At 44.6% G+C, this 15,703-nt stretch overlaps 1 protein-coding gene across 1 annotated transcript; it reads left to right on the plus strand.

Annotated features, from left to right (window-relative positions):
- The first annotated feature begins 6,342 nt into the window (after positions 1-6,342).
- Lgalsl (galectin like) lies at positions 6,343-14,109 on the plus strand. Its single transcript, XM_034509155.2, has 5 exons — positions 6,343-6,585; positions 7,220-7,291; positions 7,441-7,529; positions 8,125-8,302; positions 11,168-14,109. Exons 1-5 carry the CDS (start codon positions 6,550-6,552, stop codon positions 11,309-11,311), a joined length of 519 nt encoding a protein of 172 aa, XP_034365046.1. The 5' UTR covers positions 6,343-6,549; the 3' UTR covers positions 11,312-14,109.
- The last annotated feature ends 1,594 nt before the right edge of the window (positions 14,110-15,703 follow it).

A 15,703-nucleotide genomic window follows, 5' to 3' on the forward strand; every position in this document is an offset into this window, starting at 1 on the left:
AACTGTCTGGAAAGACATGAGTGTAAGAAGATTCCAAACTGGTGTCCAGCCAGACACCTGTTAACAGAGAAAGCAGGAAGCGTGATTGTGTTCCCCTAACAAGCACCTAAAAGCAAGTATGAAGTACATGTCTTCCTCATGATGAGTTTTCCCTGACAGAAAATATCTGGGATGAAGCCAAGAGTGGTTATACATACACACCTGTAGCCCTGTACAGGTAGGCTGAGGCAGGAAGAAAGATGATTCAGGGCCAGCCTGAGCTACACAAGTAAGAGCCTGACTCACAAGATACACACAGTGACTTTACTTTCTCTTCCAAAGCTACCTTTATTTATTCTTGGTAATCGAAGAGAGACAGATGGCTTTTAAGAAAAGATGAATATGTCTCCTACCTTTATTTCATCTTATCTCTACACTAGACAGTCTTAAAAAGTGGTGCCCAGCCCAAAGCCTCCTTAATATATAAAGTCCAGATCAGGAGCAATCGGAGATACCACCATTGTGAGTGAGTGACATGGAACAAGTTTAGTCAATGCAGACTGTTGATTTAAAATTCTTAATTAAAATGTTTTCAGGCTGTGAGTACACAGTGTTACATGTGTGTCCATGTGTCCGTCCTGAGCACCACACAGGACTATTAAAAATGCTTTCCTCAATAATTCACTCAATCTATAAGTGACTGGAGCAACTCTATTTGAAATCTTCAGATTGGGTGGATTTGGGTGGGAAGGAGCTGACTGGCAACATTGGAACCAGCTCCTGAGTTTGAAGCACAGATCTTCATTTTTCCAGGCTAGCATGTTGGCAGAGAGGCTCGAAGACGCATTCTGAACATTGCCACACAGAAGCAACAGTATGCAGAGGTGGAAGCGATTATCTGAATGTAGGGATGGGAAGATGGCTTCCCTGTGCCTTCCTAGTTCTTTGCCTAGGCTATGAATTAAATTGACACAAGACAGATTAAAAGGAGCAAAATATGCTAATTATACACATAGTCATGAGCGTCTCGGAAAAAAATGGAAGAATCAGAGAAGGGGCAGATAACAGAAGCTTGTATAGCACCCTGAGCTACAGAGAGCAGGGGCCTGGGTAGGGGACTGACATGTTATGGGAAAGCGAACCTGGAAATGCATGGTGCATAAAGGTTGTCTGGTTCTGTGTCCTCTCCAGGCATAAAACCATTTGGGGCACCCTACTTCCTGATACAGGTAATTACTAACACAGTTTATTTCTTTCATAGGTGAAAAAAAATTTTTTTTCAGAGCTACTGCTGTCTGCAAATTCTCAGGATAACCAGCTGAAAAGAGCTACACTGTGGGTGGAATATTTTGGGACAGTGTGTCCTTAGCCCCAACATTTACAGTAACAGTGATGCCTTTAAGATACACAGAGCTAGGTGCTTTAAGTGAAGATATGTATGTGGTTGGTTCTGACTTTGGTCTCTGGGGTTTTGTATGGTTGTTTTGCCAGGGCAGAGGGTGGTCACACTATGTAGCCCTGGCTTGCCTGAGGAACTCACTACATAAACCAGGCTGGTCACTGAACTCACAAGAGTTCTGCCTGCCCCTGCCTCCCCAGTGCTGGCATTAAAGACCTGTGCCACCACCATGCCTAGCCTTTTTTATGAAAGTAAAACATTAACAAATAGCTATCACAGCCGAGCCCAGCTTAATGAACTGTTAAATATGCAAAGTGCATGAGCATTCAATGGAGACACCAAGTTTAAACTTCCATGTTCCTTGTAGAAGCTGAGCTGTTAGTCTCCAGCTTTGAAGGAGACTGGAGATCTGTGTCAGCTAGATGTTTCCTCTACAACTCCTGAGCATCAGGTAGATGCTTCCTGATTTCCCTCCTGTGGGTCAGGGAGTCTAAATCCCCAAGGGCCAGAGTGTCTCCTTCCATCTAGCCAAACCAGGCAAATTTCTGCAAAACTACAAGACGAAAAAGCCCTTTATACCACCAAACAAGAAAATAAAATCATAGAAACCATGAAAGGAGGGACTATATGCCAACGGTTGAAACCAGAAGTGTCCAGAAACAACAAAGAGATGTAATTAGACTTGAGGTTCGGCTACACAGACCTGTCATGCTCCCGGCAGATTGAGCATTGGTCTCTTGGGAATCCTTGAAGGTAAGCTGGAGAGAAGGCCTGGGTGTATGGCAGAGTCTCCCAGAACAGGCACTAGTCTGGCTGCAAGGAATCTCCAAATACCTCCCATTCACAGTGCCAGCTCTGAGGGCAGAAGCAGCGTCTTCTGCCTCCTCCTTGCCAGGCTTTTGTTGCTGTGTGGAAGGGAACAAGGGGACACGGAACTGCATCTTTGAAGCCCCACACTCCCCCAGGGAATGGGTCATGACTATCTTCTTCAGAGGGAGGCTTTTTTGCTCTGTAATTAAAACACACACAGGAGGCTGGATCTAGCTTCCCCATAAATAACAGAAGTTAATGAAATGTTCAGAACTAGTGTTGACTGCCAAGTTTTACAGCGTTCTCCTAATTGTTTGGCTATGAGAAAATTCTGTGTATGTCTAAAAGGATCATTTGATAACCAGGCCATAGTTCCTAAAATAATTAAAACCTGTAATCATGTTTTGAAATACAGAGAAGTGGCTTGATAAGTTGTGCCCTCCTCCTACCTAAGCAGGCAATCAAAGAATGCTGAGTTTGGATTTTGTTTTTCCTTGTGTGAATGCGGCTCATAAGAGTGGATTCTGGCTTGACAAAAACAGTTATTAAAAACTAAGTGCCTGAGTGGACTTACAGCAGTGTGGGGGCCCTGTTTGTTAGAGTGGACTGTGGCTTCCCTTCCCAGTGGGAGTCTGAGGGAATCAGCATCATGGGGTAACAAACGTGGTGAGTGTGTTAGGCTTCCATTTTAATAGATATTCGGGCATGGTAAGTACATCAGGCTTATATTAACCTGGCAATATTCAACAGCATGCAAACTGTACACAGGTATCACTATTGCAGGGACATCCTGAGCATGTAGCTGTACCCACAGGGCTCTGGTGGGCCATCCTTCCTGTTAGCAGTACTTGGTAGAATGTTGCCCCATATTGGTTGTGGTAAATATTAATTTACCACACTCCCCCACAAAGGTGGGGGTTTCTGTCCCCACCTTTGATTATTTAGGTTCCAAATAAAAGACACAAAAGCCTTTATATTTACAATAAGCCTTAAAGCACTAGGGCTGGGCAGATATCAACTCTCTGTGCTATTTTGTCTACATCCCTATCAGTAACCCTGAGATAGAACTTGCCATGTTCTGCTTGGGCGGCTCCTACTCCACCAGGCAGGCCCTCATGGGCATGAGCTCATGGTTCACCTACTCAGTAGAGACATCTTCGCTTTTCTCTCCCTTCCCTCTCCTCTCCCCTCAGACCTCAGGCTCAGAACCCAAGTCTCACCTAAGTTTCTTCTGCCCAGCTCCAGGCTGTAGGCATCTTTATTGAACCAATAGTTTTAAGCAAGGTTTGCATAACAAAAGCTGGTATAAGTGCGGAAAATTCACTTGTCTTGAGGCAATTAGTCCTTGGGATACAGGATTTAGCATTACAATCCATAGCACAGACCAACCCTCAACAGTGGGATATTTACAGATCTTTGTTGTTGAGTCCCGGTTCTTACAGCAGTCAGGTAGGGTGATGGCTGACCTGCAGCAGGCATCTTTCTCCTCATGCTGTCAGAGATCTGCCAACACAGATGGCAGATATGCAGAATCTGAAAGGTCCATCTTCAAAGCCTTGCTTACGTTTTTTTCAAGGTTAGTCATGTCTGACTGCTTTAGATTTTTAGTTTCTTAGAACTCCCAAAAAGAAGTTCCTGGCAGAAATGTTCTACGGCATAGTCATGGTTAATCTTTTTTGGACATAAATGCCTGTAACCAAAGCAAGGTCAAATGTCTGCTTGTCTTTCACTCTACAACTCTGAGGACAATTTGGAAGCTCTAGTTCATTAGTTCACCAGTAGGTTTCTATGTATTAAACAGTTCAACCCTGCTTAGCTTTTAGTTACAAAGACAATCTTCTAGGCTCTCTCTCTAATCACTGTATACAAAATTAACTGTTTAGACTGACTGAAAAGAAGGCAAGCTTTTTTGTTTTTAATAGAAGGCAATTTACCATGTTAATACATCCCAGGCAGGGCCAGACCTTGCTAATTATTTAGACTCCTGGGATGTAAGAAACCCATCTTTGGCAATTCAAATGCTTTAAACTCCACTCACAAACAAATCTAAGGGTTAGTCTTCACCCCCCCAAAGCCATTTATCACGAGGTTTGACCTGAGTTCTTTCATTCATTGAGCAACACCTCACTGCTCCCCACCAATGTAGCTGGTACCACTCACACAGCTTTTCAGAACTAGAAACTTCTAAGACATAAGAGAAGCTTGGTGAGACACGGCCAAAGCTGTGTGATGAGAGCAGCTAGGTCTCCCCAAGGGTCCCTGCCCTGATTCTTCTTCTGGAGGCTGGACCTTCCCTTCTTTCTTCCCTTCTAACTTTAGAAGTCACTTTCCCAGATGACTCTACTTTAATAGCATCATCCTGCATCCCTCTCCCCCTTATTTTTCTCCAGGGTCTTTACTACCTGCATACTTGCGTGTTTACTTATAGCTGCCTCTCCTTGCTACAATGTAACCTCAACAATACCCCGCTGATTCTCAGCTCCTGGTCAACAACAGATACTCAAGACTTTTGCTTAGAATGTGCTGTGTGCTCATTTTGGGAAGGTGTGTGAACCAATTTACTAATCTGCACAGTAATTCAAGATAGGATCATCATAGTAATTATCATCATGTCTGGTGAAGAAATTAAGGCACGCTACTATCAGTAATAAGAAACTGAATTTGGGCTGGGCAGTGGTGGTGCACGCCTTTAATCCCAGCACTTGGGAAGCAGAGGCAGGCGGACTTCTGAGTTCCAAGCCAGCCTGGTCTACAGCGTGAGTTCCAGGACAGCCAGGGCTAAACAGAGAAACCCTGTCTCGAAAAACCAAAAAGAAAGAAAGAAAGAAAGAAAGAAAGAAAGAAAGAAAGAAAGAAAGAAAGAAAGAAAGAAAGAAAGAAAGAAAGGAAGGAAGGAAGGAAGAAAGGAAGGAAGAAACTGACTGAATTTGGACCCAAGACACCAGCCCTTTATAATCACCATGTAATATTGTAGCTAATAGCAAATAATTCAATGATTTTTCCCTATGCTAGACTCTTAGAAATTCAGATAATCGAAGTATGACTTTAAAATATCAAGTTTCTTACAAATGCCTAATATCTTCGCGTAATTAATGGGTGTGACTTTCGAGCTCTGACTAGTGAACAAGAGAAAAATGGGAGTCACAATTACACCTCCCTTCAGCCTCTAATTTCTGAGAACCACTTCCACAAAGGCTCCGACTGTGGATCACAGGCATGCTCAGCTAATTCTCCCTGCACCACGGAGATTACCATGATTAACACTGGTCCATAAAGGGACACAAAAGCTGCAGAGATGCCAGGTCCCACAAAGGGCCCGTCTGGGGCTGTAGCAGCAAGTTCCTTGCTTGTGGTGATTCACACAGTGCACTGGGCAAGCCGAGTATGTCACCTAATGGAGATGTTGATAAAGCTTTATCTGAGAAGTTACATAATTATGCTAGTGTCAGGATACCATAAAAGAGTCTGAGCCTTAGAGTGAAAGAGGAGTATATTCCCTGGGAAGGATTACACAAAGAATGGCGGGAGATTTCTTTACCCTAAACTAAAAGCAAGTGAAGTAAAATAGCTAAGGGCAGAGACTGTGTCCAGTTTAAGTTGTGGCTTGGCCAAGCACCTGCTGAAGAATGCTTCCGGGGACCTCGACACGTTCCTGAGCTTCCCAGGGAACAGAGGGTGCTCGGTGCCCAGCAATCTGCCCGCCCCCCCCCCCCCCCCAGAGTCCCAGCTGCTTCTTCATTTAGGGTCAAATGTATTCTTCTGCAAGCCTTGGACCCTCCATTCTCCTTCTCCTCCAGACAGTGAAACTATCTTTCCTCCCACTAGGTTGGAATTCTCTGAAAGAAGCCATACCGGGTCTTCCTCTTTGGAGTCCTCCACCTTCTCTCCTGATCCATCCCAACAGTCCCCCAGGATGCGGAAGGAGGTGAGTAGGCCACCGGCCAGGAGTGTCCCCAGCACCTGTCACCTGGCCCACCTGGGCCCTCCCTTCACCCCCTTCCCCAGCCCCACCCACCTTCCCGCCGACAGGTCACCGCCCTCCCCGGCCTCCAGCCTTGGTCCAATGGCCGTAGGGCAGGGCACGCTGAGCAAGCCGGGGCGCCCGGGCCGCGTCCCCGCCCTGTTCCCGGTTCTCGGTTCCCGAGCCGAGCCCTGCCGCCTTTAAATGCCACCCCAGGCCGACGCACTGCGGCCCTCGCCACCGTCATCCCCTCGCCGCCGCGACCTCCGCGCCGCCCGCCTCCCCTCCCCCTCCCGGGCCTGCGGCCGCGCCAGCCTGGGGCGTGCGCGCGCGCCCTGTGTGCGCGCGCCCGGCTCGGACCCGCGCCTGCCGCCGCGTCCCCGGCGTTCGCTGCAGGAACATGGCGGGGTCGGTGGCCGACAGCGACGCCGTGGTGGTGAGTGAGGCGGCCGCCCGTGAGGCGGGTAGCTCGGAGGGCCGGGAAGCGGGCTACGGACGGACGGCGCCGCGGGAAGCGCGGTACCTGTCAGCCGCCGCGGGGTGGGAGCTCGGGGCCCCAGGCGCGGGGCAGGAGGGCGCCGGCCAGGTGCGCGCGGGGCGCGTGTGCGTGCACGTGGGTTCCTGTGGGGCCGCGGCCCCGGAGTCAGGGATTTCCCCCTTTGGAAACGGTCCCGCGCCGGGGGCTCCGGAGAGAAGCGGAGCGCTGTCGCTGCACTCCAGCCACGTCCCCGAGGACAGGCCCGGGGGCAGAGACTCCGGGTGCGTTTGTGCTTGGAGAGGGGCCTGCCGCCCACCTCCACCGGCTTTGCTTCCCCGGTGGGCCGCGACCTTGAATTTGATCCGGTCTCAAGAGCCTGGGGATCATCAGAGGCTTAGACCGGGTGGAAAGGCCGGGTTTTGTTTCGCGGTTACTTAATGGGCTATAAAGAGGCATCATATGTAGACACTGCCTATGTGTCTGTGGAGGGCTGCTGGGATCCCGACAGATTTGTGTTGATTCCTCATCCTTCCATTCACTCCCTAATAAACAAGGGACTGTGGAAAGCCAATCTGTGTGCTTCTATTTTTAGAAACTTGATGATGGGCACTTAAACAACTCCCTGGGTTCTCCAGTTCAAGCCGACGTGTACTTCCCACGACTGGTAAATCAATGTGCTCCGTGTCTCTGCCTTTATCCTTTTCCCTTGTTGTGCATTTCCTTGCTTCCTGATGGGTCAGGTTCTCAGGGCCGTCGGCGTGGCTCTTCTGTAACAACCTGTAAACTTCCTGTCTCTCCCCTCCTCCTTTGCAGATAGTTCCATTTTGTGGGCACATTAAAGGTGGCATGAGACCAGGCAAGAAGGTGTTAGTGATGGGCATCGTAGATCTCAACCCCGAAAGGTAAGGACAGAGCCCTGCCGCTGTGAGCCGCAGCTGTGTCCTCCTCTTCCTGTACTTGCAGACAGTGTCACTAGTTAGGAGTGCCAAGAAAGTACCATGTTCCCATGAAAAGAATGTGTATGAATCCTAGCCATCATCTCTCCAGATAGCTATTTATATCAGCGATGATAAAAATAGGCCTACAGTTAATCTTTGACCCTTGAGAAAGCCAAAAGACTTCTTTTTCTTTTTTATGGCTTTAAAACACTGTAGTTGTAACCAAACCTGTTAGCATAAATAGGAACCAAACTCACAAGATGTTTCCCTTGTCAATTTCTGTGGCTGTTTTTGAGAACTCTGAGATGGATGAAGGCACGGGTGGCCTGGGGCATTTGAAGTCTTCCGTTGCAATTATTTTCAGTTCCACCGGAGTTTTCACTTGAGCCTGCTTTAGGTAACAAAATCTATTGGTTTGAGTGTGATCCTTCTCTGTGTTTAAACTCTGTGTAAACAGTAGCAGCCCATTAAAAGGCGATGAACCCACTGGAGGAGGAACTGGGTCAAGTTAAAATGTTACATCTAACTCCCCGGCTAAGTGACACTGTTTTCTTTTTAGCTTTGCCATCAGCTTGACCTGTGGTGACTCTGAAGATCCTCCTGCCGATGTGGCAATTGAACTCAAAGCTGTGTTCACAGACCGGCAGCTCCTCAGAAACTCTTGTATATCAGGAGAAAGAGGCGAAGAGCAGTCGGCAATCCCTTACTTTCCATTCATCCCAGACCAGCCATTCAGGGTAGGTACCTCGAGTGCCTGATGCAGTGTTGGCAGGGCCCCTGCTTACTCTGTATCTACTGTGTGCCAAGAACTCTTTAAGAATTTCTTCATGTCCAAGAAACTTGTTGCCCGGAACTTGTCTTCTGGCCGTGAGAAAGGGGTAAAAAACAACAAAAGAGATCTGTTTGCTGATAGACATTGATGCCTGCCATAGTAGCTCTTGATTCTCTTCAGCCTGTATGTTTAGTTAATGGATGCATATATGCATACGTAATTGCTAAGTACTTAACCATATTTCTACTTAGCCAGTGCAGAGGTATTAATTATTTATTTGTTAACTTTGAGGGTAGTGCTGGCGGTTGAACCTTGTGCACATTAGGTAAAGTTTCTACAGCTTAGCCACACTCCCAGTCCTCTTTTTGATTTCTGTTTTGAAACAGGATCTCACTAAATTCCCAGGCTGGCCTTGAACTTGTAATCCTCCTGGCTCAGTTTGCAGAGTAGCTTAAATTACAGACCTGTGCCATCAGGTCAAGCTGGGAGTATTAATCTCGTAATAGTTTTCCATGAAATTCCCAATACAGTATTAGGCACATAAATAACCTACCCCCAATTATATGATTGATTATTAAATATTAATAAGTATCCAGAATATTCGTGTTTTTTGGTCTTAAGTAGCTCAAAGTCTTATTAGTCATGGGTTTAAAACAATTTAGTGGCTATCATTTCATTTTCTCTTGTTCCCTTTGCTAATGAGTCCATGTTTGTGTATTTATTTTCCCGTGTGGGTTAATTAAGCTCGTCTGTCTCCTTGTCACAAGCTGTGTGGCTGAGAAGTTTCTCCCCTTGGGCTTGGGTAATATCAGTCTCTAACAGGCAGGAAACAACCCAAACTTGCTGTCTCATCAGGAGCAGTAGCACTGCCTTCCTCTGCGGGACAAATAAGAGGTGCAAGTCAGTAATATTAAACAAGGACTTGCTTACATGTCAGGCCTGGTGATGCGGCTGTTGGTCTTCATGAATCTTACCATACATCCCAATAATGCCACCTTGGTTAAAAGCTTGGTGCTACATATAGACCAGAGTAAACAAAACTGCTCTTAATACCTGGCACTTCCTGTGGATCTTCTCAAGGCCTGTGACTGTCTCTCTTTCCTTAGAGTATAGAACAAAACAAAAATCCATAATTTTTTACATCAGTAAAAGAAATGAGATTGCTTCTCCTTATAACCATAATCTAGGAAGTTACCCCTCACCTTAGCTCCTCCTTAAGGAAGGTAAGCCCTTGTGGGCCCCTCTTGCTGTGCCAGGTTCATAAATGGTAAGCCATGTGTGGACACACACACACACACACACACACACACACACTTGAGCACTTACAGGCTGGAAGGCAATTCAGGTGTCATCCTTAGGAACACCACCATCTACCTCCTTGAAACAGCATCTCATTGGCCTGGATCTCACTGATTAGGCTAAACTGGGCTGACCAGTGAGCCCGAGTCTCTGCCCGCCATTCTACTGCTGGTGTTACAGGGGCATTCAGGAGCTGGCATTTTTGTGGGAGTTTAGAGAAGTAAACTTGAATCCTCTTACTTGCCAGTCAAGTAGTTCCTCAACAGAGCTATCTCAGATGCTAAATCCTTAGGCCTAATTCCTGAGTGTGAGCTTCTGACTAGAAGGAAAACATTGCTAGCTCACACCTTTAACCCTAGCACTCAGGAGGCAGAGGTAGGTTGATCTCTGTGAGTTCACGGCCAGCCTGGTCTACAGAATAAGTTTGAGAACTGCCAAAGCTACATAGAGAAACCCTATCTTAAAAAAAAAAAAAAAAGAAAGAAAGAAAGAAAGTTTACAAAAACGGAGTGAACCAGAGAACCAGAGCTTCTTGGTGGTATAAGCTTCTTGGTGGTATAATTTAAGCCGTAATGTGAATTCAATGTGACTAATATCACATGCGGAGTCTCTGCATGATAACTGCCAATGCTTTTCTAAAAGCATCATAGCACATGTCTTAAACTCTGTGGTGGCCAGGAAGTGGTGGCTCATGCCTTTGGTCCCAGCACTTGGGAGGCAGAGGCGGGCAGATCTCTGTGAATCTGAGGTCTACAGAGTGAGTTCCAGGACAGCCAGAGCTATATAAAGAAGCCCTTTCTCAAAAATCAAAAACCAAAACCAAAACAAACAAACAGAATCCCAACAAATCTCTGTGGTGACTTGAATTACAGAAAAAAAAAAAAGAAAGAAAGAAAGAAAGAAAGAAAGAAAGAAAGAAAGAAAGAAAGAGAAGGAAAAGGTTTTTACCATGTTGTTTGCCTTAACAAAGCCTTGTTAATTACACATTCTTGGTCCAATGGTAATTACTGTGTAATCTCCCTTAGTGTTTACCATGATTGTTTAGACTATTATTAGATGCTACTAATGGCTACCAGTCATTCATCAGGAGAGACCCCCCTAGGTAGGATGGATTGTTTGGCATCAAGTGTCATGTAAACAGATGGGTGCTCTTTCATACCTCCACCTGGATTATGGGAGGAACTGTCTGTTCAAATCTTTCACTGGTCTGGAGCAGTGATTCTCAAAGTGGGTTTCCTGCTCCAGTCTTAGCACTGTTCTCAGCCCTTCCTTAGCCCTGGTGAGGGCACAGACTATGCTCTGGACTTCCTGAATTGAGAGCTGGGGGGAATGGAACCCAGCAGTCTGTACCCTAGCTAGCTTTCAGCAATTTGTGATGTTTGAGATTTACCTGGACATTGCTTTTCTTCTCCACAATGAAGTGTGGTTATGTTGTTGGGTTTTTTTGTTTGTTTGTTTGTTTGTTTGTTTGTTTTTTCTCTCTCCAGCAGGGTTCATCTAGAATTATCCATTATTATTTTGTTTCTTCTAGGTGGAGATTCTTTGCGAGCACCCACGTTTCAGAGTGTTTGTGGATGGACACCAACTTTTTGATTTTTACCATCGTATTCAAACATTATCTGCAATTGACACCATAAAGATCAATGGGGACCTCCAGATCACCAAACTTGGCTGATGTGTAAAGCACTTCTGTTTCAAATCTGATCAATCAGGTGCCACCACTACATGTCTGAAAGAAGTGTCCTAGCCAGATCCGGAGACTTAAAAAGAAAACAAAAACAAAGACAGACATTACTGTCTCTTTCTGTCCAGAATGACAACTTCATCTGTGGTTTGCCCAGAGGAAGAAAGCTCGCAAGAAAGACACCGAGCCATTACGCCCAGAACAAAGTAATGCTGGATTTTATTCAGACTAAACTAAAATGGATTTGTGATGATCTGTGATTTGGTAGCAATTACTCATCATTTCAAAGCAAGGTGATATTTAGAAACAAAAGTGCTAAAGACCTTAAAAAAACAACAATGGTACATCAAACCGATGCGTTTCTGCACTGACGTGGAATTGTGTAGCACAACCGACATTTTAGTCAGGGTATTTACATAGAATGTAGATTGTGCAAGATTTGGTTCTTAGTTTTCTTGGGAGTTGTTTTTTTGTTTTTGGTTTTGGTTTTTTGGGTGTTTTTTTTTTTTTTTTTTTTTTTTTTTTTTTTTGGCACAGCATCATGTTAACTTGGATTTTTAAGCGTTCTTGATTAATTTATTTATATTTAGTATATGTATTAATGTATCAGAGAATGAGCAATGTCTACAAATTATGAACTTAGGTCTGAGGGGGAAATTTATGTATCACAAGCATAAAATAAGTGGATTTTTACCTTAAAGAATTTGAACATATTCTCCTACCCCTCAACTTTGGCTTCTTAACACAAACTGCTATAAATGCTTTTGGGGAAATTTTGCAACACTTGGGTAAAACTTCAAAGTTCTTGTCGATGATGTGAACTTTTGTTTGCATTGCTTTTTCTCCTTCCTGTGAATTAGCACAGTGCTGGCTTCCTTAAGGCTCACTACTCTTTAGATTTACATAATAGCTCATTAAGTTGTTATTAAATTAATGGAAAGCATATAAGAGGTGATTGCATAGACAGCTTTTACAATAATAACTATATATCAGTTTTTAATAATATGCTATGAAAATGATTCCAGAATGCAGTGTAAAGCAGAAGCAAGTTGCCCCAAATTACTTACTGAGAAATAATTTATATCAATCTAGGCTGTTAGCTCATTGTATAATTTTTCCTCTGACACCCTTCCCAATATCCCTAAGCAATGCCTTTGGAGCTTCTGAGTAGATAGTGCTGTCTCCCTGATGAACAAGGTGGGATCCAGTTAGGTCATCTGAAAGACAAAGTCCCAGGATTTTAGGTTTTTTAGGCCAGCCAATAGTGATCATGCTTCCAGGGAAGCTGCCTCCTGGCGCTTGCAGAACGATCAATAGGCTGCAGATTATTAATGTATCTGCAAGACTAGAGATGCTCGGTGTTGGTCCTAGAGAGAAGGGCCTTTGGCATTGCTTTGGGCAGGTAGTGGGAGAAGAAAGGGATGCCGGGTGGGTGCATTTATATATATAATTTAGGTTTTGTTTGTACAGTGTATGTGTCTTATTAGGGCATCTCCTTGTCTAGCTTTGCTTTTAAGGTTTTTTTACACAACATGCAGAGGCACTGAAGTGGCTGTGTCATCTTCATGTGTCAAGAATGTAGACAGTGTTTCAGAACCAAAGTCTAAGATAAACAAAGCAAACTAAAATAAGGAATTTTTATAGATGATATATTTGGGTTCTTCTCAACTTTGAAACTGTTTAGCACAGTTCAATGGTGTTATATACAGAGACTTGTCCACCAAGACCAGCTGCATCTCTAAAAGCTTTATGTTCTAGCTGGCTTCTCAGCTGTTCTGTAGCTCCAGGTATTTTTTTAAGCCTGTGAGCAATTTATCATGGGTTGAAAAGCCACTTTAGAGGAGTGTCTGTCAAGAGATTTAGGGCACACCCTGAAAAACATTTGTAAGATTGGATTCAATCCATGCAGTAAGCATCCCCCCAGGAGGACTCTTCTGAGTGGCCAAGCATGTGTAATTCAGCAGAAGCCAGGGGACCGGGGAGTATAGAGATTGGAAGTGACTTTTCTCTCTACCTGTCAGCAAACTCATAAGCAGCCAGTCCCTTAGGCTGCTTGGTATGGAAAAGCAGTATTAAACTCCCAGATCAGCTCCTGGGAGCCATCTAAGTGGTGCGTTGAGTTGATTTTGGACTAGTTAATAAATAGGGGCTACAGCCCACTGTCCAGATTTCTAGCTAGGGAGGACAAGTTCACACTCTCCTCAGCCTGAGCGGTCTAACGTGGGAAATTCAGGATGGAAAGTGCAATTTAAAGCTTCATGGGGAAAGTATTTGCATACATAAGGAGTTATATTCACCCAGGGCCCTAGTTTTGCAATAACCAAAATCAAGGGATAACAATCAGGCTCTGGGGAAATAAGCAGGCTTTAGACAATCTGCAGCAAAATTGGAGTAAATGTGTCTATCAAGTTAACAGAAGTGACTTCTACTTCCTGGGCTGTCCCAGAATTGTCTTAAAATGATTATTTTTTTAAATTTTGAAGCCCAGTTTCAAATCTTGCCAACTTCTCTAAAATTCCCTAAGAGATCACTCTTAGAGTTGATGATCGTTAAATGGCAAATCCATGTGCATTAAGAGAAAAATATCCAAAAAAGGATCAAGCCCTATTGCCTTGAGAAAACAGCTTTGGCATTTTCCGGCATTAATATAAAGACAATGTTCCTATGATGACATATTTTCAAAGAAACACTTTCTTATTTACTGCGTGGTGTAAAGTGTTGTTAAATGTGTTGTTACAGTATGTCACTGCTGAAAGTTATTTGCACTATAATAAAGGAATTTTCTACAAGATAGCTTCTGGGTTATTACATGCTGCAATTTGCCTCTAGATACAAAGTATTTATCATAGACCATGTGCTTAATAGTGGTCCCTTTATCTCACATGCTATAAGACCACCTGTACATGTGTTTCTCATATTGATAAAGGCAACAAAAATGTCTCAGAGGCTCCAGAGACCCAATGAGCTTATGTTGTGGATGCCTAAGTTCTGTTTTAATAAAATATAAACTACGATATTCTGCATACACTGACATTACTATTTGATACACAGTTATATGAGGTCGATGCATAGGTTTAGTGTATAACTATTTAATCAGGATACACAATTATTGTTTGATCCTTCCAAAGTCCCTTATATATAAATGTCTCCAACTTCTTAGATCAGCCAGCCACTGATCTGTCTCCCCTACTGTGGCTTGTAAATGTCAGAGTCACACAACATTCACACCATAGTGTCTTAGAGTTGGCTTCTTTGAGTTTGCACGAGTTTAGCTACATTCCTACTGCTTCATCTGCTTCCCCTTCCATTGCTCAGCGGTGTCCCACTGGAAGGGTGTACAATACAGTAGTATACTCATCTTTATCCACTCTCCTTTAGGGTGCAACCCATCTCCCTACCTCCTCTTCCCCAGCCCCCACCTGTTCAGGAGTCCCTATGCAGTCCAAGCTGTCCTCAAATTGCAGTTCTGCCTCAGAACTTCAAGTTCTCTGGCCTCAGCATACCAAGTGGAGGGACAATTGGTTCTTATATCTTTAAATACAGTTTTTGTACAGAATGTACACAATACCAAGGCTTTTTGTGTCTTCCCCCCCCCCCCCCCCGCCCAGGTGAAGAAATTCGATCCTTTGGTTATTCAGCCTTGCAGTAAAACTGGATAGCTTATAGAAGTAATCCCAGCTTCAGTTACCAATTCAGTGACAGACTCATATACAGAATCTAGGGTCTTACTCCTAATTCATTTTAGGAATTTCTTCCTTCCTTGTTGGTGTCTCTGTTTTACTATTTTATTGTGCTTTTATATATCTCACCCTTCCTCCCTTTATTCCACCCTAATTCCTTCCAGCCCCCTATCACCAGAAAGGAGAGAAATAAGGGTAGAGAAAGGGGGGGGGGGGCGGGTCTCTTTAGGCCACTTCCTGCTAAGGACATCGAGTGTCTTGGGGCCAGTCCAATCTTTGTCCTCAGAAGATCTTCAGTCCAGCAAACCAGCAATAAGCAGCAGCAGGGGGATGGATGTGGGCGCTGCCTCCTCTCTCAGAGTGCCTCCCGCCCACTCCAAAGCTGGCATTTATTCCCTCTTCAGAGACCCCAGAATTGAACTATCTGCCACTGGCAGATTTCACGCCCCTCCTAGAACAGGAGACAATCATAGTTAATGGCTGTAAACAACTGAAGCAGCCCCATATCCCACAGCTGGGATTGAAACACAAACATAGTCACCTAACATAATTTGGGTTTTTAAAGGAACCAATTGTCAGTACACATTACTTTTTAAGAGGGCAGAACTGTGAGGTTTGCGGTTTGCTCTGTCCTGACTTCTGCAGTTCTGTCCAGGCAGAGAAAGACTTTCTAAGGTGAGAGGGGTAGCTGAGGCTACAAGGC

This window comes from Arvicanthis niloticus, chromosome 7 (genome assembly GCF_011762505.2).
Source record: "Arvicanthis niloticus isolate mArvNil1 chromosome 7, mArvNil1.pat.X, whole genome shotgun sequence".
Taxonomy (NCBI): Eukaryota; Metazoa; Chordata; class Mammalia; order Rodentia; family Muridae; genus Arvicanthis; species Arvicanthis niloticus.

Coding starts and splice junctions, on each gene's coding strand:
- Lgalsl (XM_034509155.2), top strand. CDS start 6,550: ATGGCGGGGTCGGTGGCCGACAGCGACGCCGTGGTG. Junction 7,292..7,440: donor ACGTGTACTTCCCACGACTG/GTAAATCAATGT, acceptor CCTCCTTTGCAG/ATAGTTCCATTTTGTGGGCA. Junction 7,530..8,124: donor GTAGATCTCAACCCCGAAAG/GTAAGGACAGAG, acceptor TTTTCTTTTTAG/CTTTGCCATCAGCTTGACCT.